General features: G+C 33.4%; 2 protein-coding genes across 2 annotated transcripts; both read left to right on the forward strand.

Annotated features, from left to right (window-relative positions):
* The first annotated feature begins 103 nt into the window (after window positions 1–103).
* On the forward strand, window positions 104–5,860 carry LOC100260425 (sister chromatid cohesion protein PDS5 homolog A). The gene is made up of 3 exons (XM_002282698.4): window positions 104–549; window positions 1,525–3,072; window positions 5,559–5,860. The coding sequence occupies exons 2-3, from the start codon at window positions 1,611–1,613 to the stop codon at window positions 5,579–5,581; spliced, it is 1,485 nt and encodes a 494-aa protein (XP_002282734.1). The 5' UTR covers window positions 104–549; window positions 1,525–1,610; the 3' UTR covers window positions 5,582–5,860.
* A 4,871-nt stretch (window positions 5,861–10,731) lies between these two features.
* LOC100245032 (sulfite reductase 1 [ferredoxin], chloroplastic) lies at window positions 10,732–16,056 on the forward strand. The gene is made up of 8 exons (XM_002285362.4): window positions 10,732–11,153; window positions 12,324–13,109; window positions 13,192–13,488; window positions 13,713–13,910; window positions 14,680–14,814; window positions 14,936–15,052; window positions 15,170–15,328; window positions 15,552–16,056. Exons 1-8 carry the CDS (start codon window positions 10,989–10,991, stop codon window positions 15,756–15,758), a joined length of 2,064 nt encoding a protein of 687 aa, XP_002285398.1. The 5' UTR covers window positions 10,732–10,988; the 3' UTR covers window positions 15,759–16,056.
* The last annotated feature ends 45 nt before the right edge of the window (window positions 16,057–16,101 follow it).

Genomic DNA, 16,101 nt, shown 5'->3' on the forward strand with positions numbered 1-16,101 from the left:
AGACCTAATAAAGACAATAGACTGCTAGAAAAAGAAGTATTTCTTGTGGGTTTATAACTCATTGAAAATCTTTGTTTTCATTTCATAGTGCAAGCCCACTCAGAGACAACACAATCCAAATATAAGCAATCAAGTATACATGGAAAAAAGGGGGATTTGGGGAGAGAAAAAAGTTGACTGATGAATTAAAAAAAAAAAAAGGGTTTTTTTTCAAAAGAAAGTCTGTACAGTGGAAAATATTGGGCACCAAAGAAATAGCTCAGAACTCTACTGCCACTAAGCCAAAAACCAAAGCAAATGAAGTTCACGTGTCACATCTCACGAACAATTCCCGCTCTTTTTCAAGCTGACATGGCGTGTTCTCTGTGCTCTCAATGCAAACCTCTGCTCACATTAAAGCAGAGACCTAAGCACAATCTCAAGTCTCGACTCGCACAACCCAGAGTTACTTATGTATTACTATAAGTCCATAACGCTCCCTTATCTCTTTCTCTCCTTTCTTTCTTAGGCTTCAAGTTGTGGCAGCTGGGAAGCTTGGCTCTTGTGCATGTAAGTTGTGGGTTGTCTTCTTCTTTGCTCTATCCTACCTTTTAAGCTTCAGATGCGTAGGGTTTTTCTGGGTTTTTTTTTCTTTTTCTCTTAAGAATTCTTCTGGGTTCTTAGTTTCTTTTAAGAATTCTTCTGGGTTTTGCTTTTCTCTTAAGAAATCGTCGGGGTCTTTTTTGCCCTTACGAGTTCTTCTGGGTTTGCTACCCGGAAAAAATTCTTTTGAGTTTTCTTCTCGGTTTGGAGTTCTTCTCGGTGTTTATTTTTCTCTTCCGGGGAAGAGTTTTTTTTTTCGGTGTAAAGCTAGGATTTCTCGAATGCAATACTTCATATCTAGGGTTACTCTTCCCATTTCAGAACCCTGTTTGGATCAGTTCAACTGGTTAATTAGCTTGTAGGTGGTTTAGTACCCTTCGATCAATTAGGGTTTCATATGTGAATTGGGTTTTCTCCCCCCTTGCTAAAATGATAGTCTGTTAGGTTAAATTGACTACGAGCGTTTTAGGGTTTTCTTTGGGTTGAAAAAATTGGGAATTTCTTCACTTTCTGATATTTTCAAAACCCTAGGCCAATTATTTTCTACCATGCTCTGCAAGGGTTTTGAATTCGGAAAGATTGATGAGTGTTGTTTGAGATTCTGAACTTTCTATCAATTTTGTGTTTTGTGGGTCTTTTAGGGTCTGGAGAGTTAGAAGGGTTATGAGATTTGTGGAGTTTGGAAGATTTCAAACTTTCAATCAGAGTTCTGATAACTCTAGGACGACATATGGTCTGTGGTTTACTGGTTTGGCTTTTACATTTTCCATCTGGATAGTTGTTTGGAAGTTTCAAACACCATGGATTAGGGTTTTTAGAATTCTAGGATTTACTTGAATTTGATAACTTTTTTTTCCCCTTAATGGTCTTTTTATATGTATTATTGATATGTTTCTTTGCTTTGCAGCATTAACTTTCAAGTACTTGTTGGTCTTTTTGCAGGATTCACATCTCATTAGGCATTTAATGTTAGGGATGTCTTGAAGATAATTTTAACTCTAGGGTTTGTAGTTTGAGTACTCTAGGCCATGAGAATGGAACCTAAGCTCTTGGTTGGGAAGCATAGTAATAAGAGAGCAAGATCTGCAACTCGAAGGGGCATTGGTGGTAAAACAAAAAACGATGTAACCATAAGTGATGATGTAAAGGAATTGGATACAAAAGTTGAACTAGGTAGGAAGGTTGCAGTTGGTGGTGGCAAGTCCAAGGGAGAGAGATCTGCATCAAAAAAAGGTAAGTTGGGAGGTGGGGATGAAGTTTTAAAGGGTGGTGGCAAGATTCCATCTGAGGAGAATTTTAAGACTCCAATGAAGCGAAAGAGGGGTGCTGATGGGGAAATCGTACAGGCTTTTTTGTCATCTACAGAGAGAAGTTCATCTAGGCTGCGGCCAAGGAAAGATGTTCCTACTTTCCGGAAGGTGGAGTTGGCTGAGAATGATAGTGAAAGGATAGTTGGGAAGAGAGTCAAGATTTATTGGTCAGGATCAAGGAGATGGTTTGTTGGTCGTGTTAAGGCATTTGACCATGACAAAAGATGCCATACAATTCACTATGAAGATGGTGAGAAAGAAGATCTAGATTTGAGGCAGGAGAGGTTTGAGCTTGAAGTCTTTCCTGGTGATGGTTTCAACCTCATAGTTGAGCCCAAGTCTGAGAAGAAAGTCAAGGCTTGGGATGGTGTTAAGGACAGTGCAGAGAAAAATAAAGAATCCTCAAAAAAGGCTATGAGTGGGAAAAAGGTGAAAGTTAAGGTAGGAAATGCCAAACCAATGAAAAGTCCCGTGAAGTCAAAGAAAAAGAGAACAGTAAGAGCTACAAAAATGAACATGTCACTATTAAACAGAAAGGAAGAGACCAAAGAGGAGGCAAACCTAACTGAAAGTGTTGAGGTTGATGTGGAGCATGATGAAGTCAAGACAGATACACTGCATAGTGAGATCATTACTGAAAAATCTGCGGAGGTTAATTACCTGGAGAATGACAAGGCTGACTCTCCTGTGAAAAATGCTAGTGGAAAACATGGTGAAATTTCAGCCCAAGCTACGAAACCAAATTTCAATAGCGAGAAGGGAAAAAGCTGCTTGGATGATGGTAAGATCAGTGGAGAGGCAGGTGATGATGCAGAAAAGCAGACAGAGACTGAGAAGAAAATGGAGTTCAAAGATGCAATGACTAAGGAGTGCTCAGATACACAGGATGTAAAAGATAATATGGTGGACCTGGCCATGGATGTGGAAGTTTCTGTTCATCCTGAAGAAGTGGAGGAGAAAGTGATACGTGGAGAAACCAATGTGGATGGACCAGGGGGTGTTAATACTGAGAAAAGTGCAGATGATATCCAGGGGACCTGTGATGTAGCTGTGGATCTGCAGGTGAGCCAGAGCAAGGAGGTAAGTGGCTCTTCTGGAGATATGCCCAAGGATGAAAGCAATGATGATGCTGAGATTCCGAAACCCCAACCAACAGAGAATGATCCAAAATTCAAAGAAAGTGAGTGTTTTTTCCATTTTCCCCTGAAGAATTATATATGTGCGCAATTATATCTCTTGCTCAATTGCATGTTGGGATTGGGTGTACTAATGGCTCATTTTGCACTTTGTTTTGTTTTCTGGGGTCTCTTTCTATCTCTGTGTTTTTTTAGTACACTGCCTTTGTGTTGTTTTCCTGTAAATGACCTTTCCTCAATGTTTGTCATGTATTTCGATTTATGGAAATTTTAATTGTCCAAAACCTTGAAGGTTTTTTTTTAAAGTTCCAGAAAGAATTCATTATCATGATTGTCATGGTTTATGTTGGCACATGATTTCCTGAAATTAATGTTTTTAGAGTGGCAAGCTGTCTTTGCATATATTTTCTTTCTAGCTATATGCTTGAACATTAAGCTGTCAAGTTCTGTAATTGTGTGGGCTAACTTGTGCAGTAATGTTACCAGGCATGGTCATGACCTGTTAGAATATTTTTCCTTCACAACTTTGTCCTTTTTCACTTGTATGTGGGCATGTATGTTGGTTTTTCTATTTTACTTCAGTTATCTTCCATCCAAAAATTTAACATCTGATTGGTTTATGTTGTCAGGATGTGTTTTCTTTTCACAATTGTAAAATCACTTTGGAATCAGAAATTTCAGTTGAGATTAGGAGATGACTTTACCCAGTTAGGTCATACAATGTACAAAAGAGAGCCCATTGTTGAAACTATATTGTCCAGTTGTTTTTATCTGTTTCTAGTGGTAAAAGGAAAGTGTCTAAACATGGATTTTACAATTTCATGTTGTTGTTGGTCACTTCCATTTGGTGGTTCATGTGTATTATCTATTTGGTGCTTTTATTGATCTTATTCAACATTTTCCCATGACAAAATGCTTTGTATTCTGAACCTTGATCGGAGTTGTGAGGAATGTCTGTGCAGGCTCTTTTTGGAGTTTGAGGAACCAAAATTTTGTATTGGGTCAATAGCTGGTGACCTGAGAGAATTTTATGTTCTTCAATATAAGACTGCTGTTTTGACCAATTCTGTTGAAATTTGGCATTCAAAGTTAGGGTTTTTAATTTAGGAAAGTATTTTAGGAATAAAAAAGGAGAGATCATTTAGGATGATTCAGTTTCCTAATTTTAGGAGAGAATCAAGCTAGATTGATATTTTCTTATTTAGTCATTTGTGTATATATATGTGTATGGTGTGTACCTAAAAAATCAATAAAGGAATTCAGAAATTCTTCAAATTCCCTTGCTCATTGCAGCATCAGAATTGAGTTTCATATATTCTTTGTGCTACTACTATCACCATTCAAATATCATTCATAGTAGTCTCACTTTTAGGGAGATGCACACTTAGATCCAACTCAATAAAGCTGTATCCCAGATACTTGGGTTCAGTCATATGAACTCTATTTTGCTATTTTGCTCTCCCACAGCTGTATCTCTTATTAAATCATATGCTCCCCCATGTCTTCTGCTCAGCTTAAATCACACTGTTTTATTCTGCCTCGGCACTAACAGTCTAGAACTTGAATCAAATCTGTTCCCCTTCTGCAATCGTTTTACTTCATTGCACATCAGGAGATCATCTTGTCCTCTCTTTACACCTCATTCATCTCACCTTCCCCATTTTTATGGATAACTTTCTTAACTGCCCAACGTTTCACACCACAAAGCATGTATGGTTTTCTTGCTGTCTTGTGAAGTGTTCTCTTTAATTTGACAGTTTTTATTGATCACACTACACTTTTGAAGCACCTCTATATTTATGCATCTAGATTTGCTCTCTATGCAGTGTTCTCTCCGATCTGCATTGCACCTTCTCATGGATGATAGATTTTCAATAATTAAAATTGGTCAGGTTTAGGCGCCTCCAGGATGACTAAAGTCTTGCCAATCTATGTTCTCATGAAACTCTTGTGTACAGTTCTGTGATGGAGTTCCCCTGGTTTATCTTTTAAGTGACCTTTAGTTGAATGGATATACTGTCTGAATTCTACTTATCATCATACCTTTTGATTCGAAAACATCTTCCCTAGTTCTAACTTTGGATTGACCATGTGCTCAAACATCCAAAAATTTTTGCTTGCTTACTCTTAACGTAAACAATATAAATACATTAATAGGAAAAAAACATGTCAAAGCTACTGAAACACAATTTGATCAATTGGATTGTCTTTCTTGATTATGTTCCCTGTTGTAACTGATAGCTGTCCTGAGTCTTGAGATTTAAGCGGTATATTCTTTGAGGTGACCCCTTCTGCTAAACTTGTGATGTTTATCAAGATGAAAGAGGTTGTGAAGAAAGCCTCTTTTCTCTCTTGCTTGCTTCACACCCCCTTCCTCCCTCCCTTCCTTCCCCTGCCAAAATTCACCATTACCACACTGTAAACTTGGTGTACACTTAGTATCGGTTGCAGGAAATTGTGGGTTTGCTTGCTTTAACTTGGAACTCAATGAATATGATGCTGATACTTGTTCCTTGCTCTGGTATTTCAGATGATGGTGGAGCTCCTTCATAAATGAAGCCGGTTTGCAGCAACATGAATGGGGGGTATAAGCTGGGTTTCATCAGGAGTAGCCGATTTAGTTAGAAGATGCTTGACCTCATTCCAACTTTGATGAATCTTTGTACCATCATCACCTCTGTTTCTGCCTTTCTTTTGTTAAGTTAACTGCCTGTTTATAGATTACCAACTCTCCATTTCAGCTTCTGTGCAAAGTACAACTACCTAAGCATTAGATGTATGAATTATGAATCCTGCTAGTTTATTATATTTATCTACTCCATTTTTGCATCATCATGAGTTTTCCCCCTGCATATTCCTGCAAATTCAGCCACTCACTGCCACTGGGAGACCAGCTTCAGATATTTTGGAGGGAGGGCTTCAATAGCCCACTCTGTTATTAAACTTATTATGAGTCTTTTGGCTGCTAGCCTGCTAGCCTGCTAGCCTGCTAGCCTGCTACCCTTATTTATCGCTGTATAGTATATACCCATTTCAAAATTCAGTTCCTTTCATTATTATTTTTTGTTATTATTATTATTGTGTGCCAATTTTTGTTGTCTTCGCTTTTACAGAAGATTAAAATTGTAAATAACTTTTATGAAATTTATATAAAGGTCCATCAGGTTCATAACAGTTAACAAGTTTATTTGGCCTCATAAGGGTATCTGTTGAGTTCTATAATCCCGATGTTGTATCTACATAAATCATTTTTTTTTAAATATTTTTTCTTTTCTTAATACTTTTCACTACCAAATATAGATGAAGGGTAAAAATACCAAAGTGAGGTTATATATGTAATTTTAGAAATATTGAATTTTTATTTTTATTTTTTAATATAACTATTATCTTATCCGTTTTCATCAAATATGTCATATTTTTTAAATAACATTTTCAAATTTCAATTCTCACTAATCATTAATAAATTCAAAGTAAGCTTGGTTCATTGGTCTCTCAACCCAAATTACTTTTTGGAATAAATTTTAAAATCTTATCTATGATATTGACATTCTAATTTTTGGTTAATGCTAATAATTTGAAATTTACATTAATATTTGTTTTAATTATAGCATTTGGAATGACTTGTAAACTAATGCAAAATTTCGTGGAAGTGGATGAATAAATTGGATAACAAAAAAAAAAAATGAATTTATGAAGTAATATTGAATTAACAATCTAAGCTACAATTCTGATTTCATTAATTTAATTATCCATGGCCTTTTCTAAGCATTAGAAGTTTATTACAATGGGGATTCGTCCACTTATTGATTCCAAACAAGTCCAATTTACTTAATTTTTATAAAATATAAATAATAGATAAATAAATAAATATGCTGAGTAAGATGAGTGACCATAGATAGTGTTGGGTTTGTATCGTGTTGAGTCAGAAAATAATAATAATAAAAAAAATACTCAAATCCATTTGACAATAGTGTCAAAGTTGTTTAATAAATGAGTTAAAGTTGAGTTATTTATGAATTAATCTAAATAATTATTAACACGATTATAATTTATTTAAGCTATTTTAAATTTTAAATTTATAAAAGCATTATTTTAAAATACTTTTAGTTATTTTAATTTTAAAAATCTTAATTCATTTAATTATGATATAGGCATAGTATAGAAAATAAATTTTAATTTTAATCTTATTTATTATTTTATTTAATATTAGTTATAAAATATATTTTACTAATTATAATGAAATATATAAATCTTACGTAATTAGTTATTTATTTATTTTTAAATGGTATGATCTTTATAATTAAAAATTATCTGTTTTTAAAAAAAAATAAATTTATAAAATTAATAAATTTATATAAGTTAAATGTGTGTTAGGATTAATAGATACATTATTTTGATTTAATTAAGTAAACAGGGTTACATATGAGCCATTTTGACATGATTAAATAAATGGGTTAAAAATATTCCACTGAATAGTTAAAACTCTGAGGATTTATTAAACAAATTATAGGGGTTAACAAAATTACAACACAAATATTATTGTACTTAATTTGAAACATTTAGATTATGATTGTTTACTATAAAGTACTATTGAAAGAAAAAAATGTTAAAAATAAATAATCTTTTTTAATGTTTGATTATATTATGAAAATTGAAAAAAATAAATAAATAAATATCACTTAAATTAGTTAAAAATTTATGTATTTTTAAATTATTTAATATTTATATCAAATAGTTCAAATAAGTGAAATGACCTTAAAGTAATATATAAAAAGGGAAACGTTAAATGCATTTATCTAAACTCTCTTTGTATTCACCTTATATACACATCTGTCTAAAATTTTTAAAACTTCTACGTACATCCATCTTATTATTTTTAAAAACTCAAAATCTTTTCTTCCTTTATCCCTCAACCCATTTAGTCTCAACTACAAACCCTAACTACAAATCGTCTTATTTGAAATTTATTTGATATTAGAAAACTATTGTAGCTATGTTCATAGCTAATTTCATTTTTCTTTTTTTTTTGTATTTTGTTTGAATCCATATAACATAAAACATGAAAATCTTTTAGGGTTTATTCATATATAATTTTTGACAAAAACAAATTAGGCAGGATGTAGGCTTGATTTAAAAGTGAGAAATAATAAAAAATCGTAATGAAAGTGGAGCATTAAAAAAAATAAAATTGGATACCATGGTGTTTGGTAGGCTAGACATAATTGAGAGATTGGACATAAATGAGATGCCCAATTTTTCGGTTTTGGATGTTTCAACTATGCCCATCCTTAAGTGTTGAACATGTGATTTTTAGGATTTTCATCAAAGGGTATTTATGTTTTAAAAAATTTTATTAGAAGAGTTGATACAAAGAGTTTAGATGGTTGCATTTATAAACTCCTATATAAAAATAATTTATTGATTTTTAATTTCTTCTATTTTTTATTTTTTTTTAATTTTCTTATTATTTTCTTTTCCTAACATTTTCCCTTAAAATTTCCGAAAACCACATGAAACCTTAAATTTGTGCTATTTTTCAATCATATTATCCTGTTAATGTAAAAATTGCCACCCTAGGACTGCCCACTTTGACTACTTTGACTATTTGTCTCTGAAGTGAAATGCATTCCGATCCGGTTTCAATGTATCATCCCATACTTAATGTATCCTAATTTGGTTTTGCCTCTTTCCCATTTTTAATTCATTAGCCTTTTTCTTTTCGCCACGCGCTACCTCCCTCTCTCTTGGCATTTTAAACTTTTACCTTTTTGTTTTCTCCCTTCTAATTTTCTGGGAAAAGACTTTTCTTAGATTCCACCCCCCTTCTTTTTTAAAAAAAAAAATTAAAGATTTGTTTGGTAACAATTTTTAAGAAACAGGTTTTTATTCTTTAAAATTAAAAAGAATAGAAAAATATATTTAATTACAAAAAATTGTTTTCTATTTTCTATTTTTAAGAATATAATACATAATATTTTTAGAGAACATCTTTATATTGTTTTTACTTATTTTCTAAAAGTTGTTTTAAAAATTATTATGCAAATGTATAGAGTGATTAAAAATAAAATAATAGATATAAAAATTATTTTTAAATTATATTTAAAAGTATTAAAAATAGGTTAAAATTATCTTAATTAAGATAAAGAAATTTAGTCATAATATTATTTTTTTTAAAATACTTTTTATAGCTCAAAATTAGTAATCACCATAATTATCTTCTATAAATCTATTCCTTTTTTGAACTAAATTTTTCTATCCTATGACTTATTAATTTACCATAAATTTTCTTCCCTTTTAGGTAGTTTAGGGAGTGTTTAATTAAACTTAATACTTATTACTTAATGATTTAAGTTGATTTTAAGTTAAATTATACTTAAATGATTTACTTAAAATTTATAATTTAATTATAATTTTAAGTATTAAGGTTATTTAATAAAATTAACTTAAAATTTATTATAAATTATCAAATTAACACATTTATTCTCATAAATTATAATTAGGTAAAAGACATCAAGAAACGATGGAGATTATGGAGTAGTAAAAGATATCGTAGGGGTAACTAGGGTAAATGAATGTAAAAATATGAAATGAAAACATAAACTTAAAAATAAATTAATTGTTTTTATTTATTATTTAGAATTGTTTTTGATTTCAAGTCATATCATTAAATTATTTAATCCAGCATACTTAATTTACTTAATAATTTAAATTAAGTTATTAAATCACTTGAAACTATTAAGTTGATTTGTCATACACTCACTTAGAGGATATTTGATAAAATTTAATATTTATTATCTAATGACATAAATTACCTTTAAGTTAAATTATACTTTAGTTATTAATTTAAAACTTATTACTTAATTCTTATTTTAAATATTAATATTGTTTGATAAAATTAACTTATGATTTATTCTAAATTATTAAATTGATGCATTTATCTTCATAAATTATAATTAGAGTAAAAGAGATCAAATTACAATAGAGGTTGTAAAGTAATAAAGAGACTTATGGAGATGATTAAATTAAATAGAAAAAATAAAAATAAAATAAAGAGGTGGATTTAAGAATAAATTAATTATTTTTATTAATTACTTAAAATTATTAAAATTATTTTAGTTAATAACTTATAATTATTAAGTCGGTTTATTACTATAAAAAGTACCGATCTAATTTCATTAATTTAATTATTTTTGGCCTTTTCTAAGCATTAGTAGTTAATTAAAATAGAGGTTGGTCCACCTTTAAGATTCTTTTAATAAAATATACATAAATAAATAAATAAATATACGGCGCAGCCCCGCTTTGACCAATGTCTCGTGGGTAAAACACATTCCCGTCCAGATTCAATGTATTTACCCCTTTCTTAATATCCCAATTGGATTTTGCCTTTTCTCCCTTTTACTTCACTCGCCTTTTTTGTTCACGCGCTCCCTCCTTCTATTTTTACTATTTCAGTTTTCATCTTTTTTTTTTTAGAAAAGACTTTTCTCAAAATATTTTTTTTTTATAAAGAGAAAAATAATTCTAAATGAATATTTGATTCAATTATATCTTCAAAGATTTTATTTTTGATTATTTTAAAATCTAATTTTTAATTTTTTCATTATATTTAAAATTTAATTTTTTTCTTGCATTTGAAATTTATTTATTTATTTGGAAAAATTTAAAGAAAATCAGAATTTTAAGCTAGTGGAGTTGAGAAGTGATAAGAGAGCGCCTGGCACTTTCATCTGAAGCCAAAAAGGACATCCCGTGTCAGGCACGTGACGGCGCACATTAGCAGAGCTCCATCTGATAAAGGACGGCAAAACATCACCACACTCTCTCTCTCTCTGGTCTTTCCACTTCATCATCCCCACCCAAAAAAATCTCAGTGACCGTTCTTATAAAAAACCGAAGCATTTTTTCTAGGGTTTTGTCGGTCGCTCTCATCCATCTAAGCTCTCGACCTTTTCCGGCCATGGCGACGTCCGTCGGAGCGGCGAACGCCGCCGTCTTCAAGGATCCCAAGATTCAGACTCAGATTCAGACTTTCAAAGCATTCAAGCCTTGGACTGCTCTTCCTGTAACTACTTCACGCTCACGCCCACGCTCGTCTCCTTCAGTCATCAGAGCTGTTTCCACGGTGAGGATTTTCATTTCTATCTGAATTTTCCGTTTGGTTGGTGAGAATTTTTTTTTGGATGAAGGAATGAGTTTGGGTTTCTGGAATCGTGAGTGTTGGAGGTTTTTCTGTTTGGTTGCTGAGAAAACATAGGAAAATGATTTTTTTTTTTTTTAAATTTTTGTGTGTGCGTGCGCGTGTGCGAGGAATGTGTTCTTGGGGTTAGTGAATGAATATTGGAAGGATTGGGATTTATTGGCAATGTAAGTACAGTTTCGTGGTAGCCAAAAGGAGTATTAAGTTATTTGATTAGCTTTCTATTGCATGATTAGTTGTTTTCGTGGATCAAGTTTTTGAGCCCCCAACAAAAAAAGAAAAAAAGAAAAAAGAAAAAAGAAAAAAGAAAAAAGAAAAAAAGCTACTATGATTTTTCCTCTTAAAAGCAGGTAAAATTCTTTTCTTTTTGTAGGAGGAATGCTGCATTTGCTGAAGTGATTCTCCAAACCGGTTCTCTGCTAAGATTCAGTGCACAGATTACCTTGATTTTGCAGAAAATTACATTTCATGCCACTAAATCTGTGGGGGATGAGATTTGGAGAAGCATTCTATTCATATTTATTAAAATTTTGAACTCAATAATGTTCATATACATTTATTAGCATTAATATGAACTTTGTGCGATTATGTTTCACTCATAAACAAATGGGAGCTGAATCTAAGAAAACTGCTGTAAGGAGAGAAAAGAAATTCAAATTTTGGATTGTGTTTCTTCTTGTTTTGGAGTTGTGAATGCTAGAAAATGGAGAATAATAAACATGAAGACTCAAAATCTTCAGTCTTCCTCTGTTCCTCTGTTTTTTCAGCAACCAAAAGTAGGTTGCCGAAAGTTATTATATATGTAAGCAAATTTTATTTTAATTTCCATCAAAGTGTAATCTATTCTAAAAGTTATTATAGGTTGATGCTGTGTTGAATGGGTTTCCATTTTGGTGTTGTTACCTGTTGTATGCAAGGGAAAAGTATTGTTTTTCCTTAGTGTGGTGCATAATTTTGTCCTGATTTTTGCTTTTTAATGGAATGGACTAGGGTTTATGAGGAAATTTGCAGGTTTCCAGCTAGATATTCTGTATATTTATGATTAAAATTTTGTGGTCTCTTCTTTTCTTAATAATTGAAAGGATCTATTTGCAGCCAGTAAAGCCTGACACCACTACCTCTGAGCCTAAGCGTAGTAAGGTTGAAATATTCAAAGAACAAAGTAACTTCATCAGATACCCTCTTAATGAGGAGCTGTTAACAGATGCCCCGAATATAAATGAGGCTGCTACGCAATTGATTAAGTTCCATGGAAGCTATCAACAGGCTAACAGAGATGAACGTGGTCCAAAGTCGTACTCATTTATGCTTCGGACCAAGAACCCTTGTGGAAAAGTCCCTAATAAGCTCTACTTAGCCATGGATGATCTTGCTGATGAATTTGGAATTGGAACACTTCGCTTAACCACCAGACAAACTTTTCAACTCCATGGGGTTTTGAAGAAGGACCTAAAGACAGTAATGAGCACCATCATTAGAAGCATGGGTTCAACTCTTGGGGCCTGTGGTGATCTCAACAGGAATGTTCTTGCTCCTGCTGCTCCATTTGCAAGAAAAGATTACCTGTTTGCCCAGGAAACGGCAGATAACATTGCTGCACTCCTAACTCCACAGTCAGGTTTTTACTATGATATGTGGGTGGATGGAGAGAGACTTATGTCAGCAGAACCTCCTGAAGTCACGAGGGCCCGCAACGACAATTCTCATGGAACCAATTTCCTTGACTCACCCGAGCCCATTTATGGAACTCAGTTCTTGCCCCGGAAGTTCAAAGTTGCAGTTACTGTGCCAACAGATAACTCGGTGGATATTTTCACAAATGATGTTGGTGTTGTTGTTGTTTCTGATGCTAATGGAGAGCCTCTGGGTTTCAATATCTATGTGAGATAAACATTCACTCTACTAATTTACTTTTCTTATTCCATTTTGGAGTCTTATAATTGTCTGTTAATTTTTGTTGCAGGTTGGTGGTGGTATGGGAAGAACACATAGATTGGAGACCACTTTCCCACGTCTGTCAGAGTCATTGGGATTTGTACGAAAAGAAGATATACTGTATGCAGTGAAAGCTATTGTTGTTACCCAACGGGAAAATGGGAGAAGAGATGATCGTAAGTATAGTAGAATGAAATATTTGATCGACTCTTGGGGGATTGAGAAGTTCAGAAGTGTTGTCGAGCAATACTATGGAAAGAAATTTGAGCCTATACATGAGTTACCAGAGTGGGAATTTAAAAGTTATTTGGGATGGCATGAGCAGGTTTGTCCTCTTCATGTGGATGTACAATTACTATGTGATCTGCCACCTATCAAAAAATCTGTGATGGCTTTAATTTTGTTTTGGGGTTTTAATAATTAGATCCATCACATGATGATGTTGGGAGTTGTCATACTTCCCTTAATAATCAGATCCTACTAAAAAACCTATGGCCTCTGGCTCTCATTTCTGACTCAGTTCCATGATTGTTTGAAAATTTTTGGCAGGGTGATGGTGGTTTATTTTGTGGGCTTCATGTTGATAATGGTCGTATTGGGGGAAAAATGAAGAAGACATTAAGGGAGGTAATTGAGAAGTATAACTTGGATGTGCGTCTCACACCAAACCAGAACATTATCTTGTGCAATATTCGCAGTGCATGGAAACGCCCTATCACTACTGCTCTTGCCCAGGCAGGTCTGCTGGTAAGATATTTACTATTTGCCATAAACCTCGGTATTATTTTCTGAGAATGCAACCCTATACCAAAAAAAAAAAAAAAAAAAAAAGAAATGTCTGAGAATGCAGTTTGCAGTTTGTAAAGAAATGTAGAATTGAGATGGCATCCTCAATTAACCAGAGAATATATGATTTGTCTAATTGTTTGAAGTTGATGTTGACAAGAGTACATTGGTCATAAGAAAAGGATAAAACTGGAAATAATTTTACAGTTACTTTTGGCTCACTGTATGTGTTGATAGTTTTTAGGAAAGCTTAATGTTCAAGAAAAGTGAGTTTCATGAATGTAGCATTGAGATGCCTTCTTTGCTTTACATGCTCATCCTGATTACTATTATTCCATGCTCTGTTTGTTATGTGGAAAAAAACATGAATTTTGTGTATAAACTTTTGTATCTCTCTCTCTCTCTCTCTCTCTCTCTATGCTTAGATAGCAGTCACCTTTTTTTTTTTCTTTATTATCTTGTGCTGAAGTCTTCCATGTATTTGCTAATTCAAATCCTGTTTGCCTGTAGTTATGCTAGTATTTGATTCTATGATTTTTTCTTGTCTTGACCTCCATCTTGTGCTGAAGTCTTCCACGTATTTGCTAATTCAAATCCTGTTCGCCTGTAGTTATGCTAGCATTTGTTTCTATAATTTGGCTTTTAAAGTGTCTTACTCTCCTTATAAAACTATCGTAAGAACCTCATAGTCATAATTGAACATATCTTGATTGGTTCTGGTTGTGGACAGCATCCAAGGTATGTAGATCCCCTTAACTTAACGGCAATGGCATGCCCAGCTCTACCACTGTGCCCTCTTGCAATAACTGAAGCTGAGCGGGGAATACCTGACCTCCTCAAGCGGGTTCGAGCTGTATTTGAAAAGGTATATTACTGGAAACACAATTCTATTAGTCCAGCAAAGCACCCTAGATGAGAAGTGGCAGATGATCATCAGGTGTAGTTTCCCATTGTTCACTCATTAACAGGATTCTCTATGATATCAGGTTGGTCTCAAGTACAATGAATCTGTGGTTATTCGGGTAACTGGCTGCCCTAATGGTTGTGCGAGACCTTACATGGCCGAACTTGGACTTGTCGGTGATGGTCCCAACAGCTATCAGGTAATTAAACCACTGACTGCATTGAATTTAAAAAGAACTATGAAGAGGTTGATTACTGCCCTTTTAGACAATATGGGATATATTTACACTAAAATATTTGTTATGGTTTTCAAACAGATCTGGCTCGGGGGAACACCCAATCAAACCTCATTGGCGAGAACCTTCATGAATAAAGTTAAGATTCAAGACCTTGAGAAGGTTTTTGAACCTTTGTTCTATTACTGGAAACGCAAGAGACAAACTAAGGAATCATTCGGCAACTTCACCAACCGCATGGTGAGCACTTAAAACATTTTAAGAAATTTTGATCTATTCTTCCTTGGAAAATATATGGAAAAATTGATTTTTCTATCTCAGATTTCTACCTACACCTTAAATTTTTTTCTTTTTTGGTCATTAGAAAATTAACAAGAACCTGTTTATACTGACAACCAAAGTATTGAATCCCACTGTAATTGTTTTTATTGATCTGAACTCTAATTGTTGTTCTTCTTGTCAGGGATTTGAGAAACTTCAAGAGTTGGTTGACAAATGGGAAGGTCCAGTGATGTCTCCATCTCGGTTCAACCTGAAGCTTTTTGCTGACAAGGAGACATATGAAGCCGTGGATGCACTTGCAAAGCTCCAGAACAAGAATGCCCATCAGTTAGCCATGGAAGTAATTCGCAATTTTGTTGCTGCCCAGCAAAATGGCAAAGGTGAATGAGTTGGCGATGGTAGTGGTTCAAAAATATGACAGCCCAGGGAAGTGTTTGACAAGCAGAAAAATATTGAAGGTGGATGAGGATATATATCTCTCTTGGCATGGTTACTAGACTGTAACAGCCAAAATAAAAGAGGAGACTGAAGTTTTTCCAAAATAAGTGGATACTTGAGAGTTTTCTCTAAATTTTATTTATGTTCATCTTTTTGTACTGTAGTTTTGCAGGAGTGGATTGTTTACAAGGATATGGTTCCTGTAGTCGATTTATCCAAGTTTTGCAAGGGTAGTTTCTCGGTTCTCAGATCGCGGCATTTGATCATCTATGTTTAGCTACAATTAGCAAGAT

This window comes from Vitis vinifera, chromosome 6 (assembly GCF_030704535.1).
Source record: "Vitis vinifera cultivar Pinot Noir 40024 chromosome 6, ASM3070453v1".
Lineage (NCBI taxonomy): Eukaryota > Viridiplantae > Streptophyta > Magnoliopsida > Vitales > Vitaceae > Vitis > Vitis vinifera.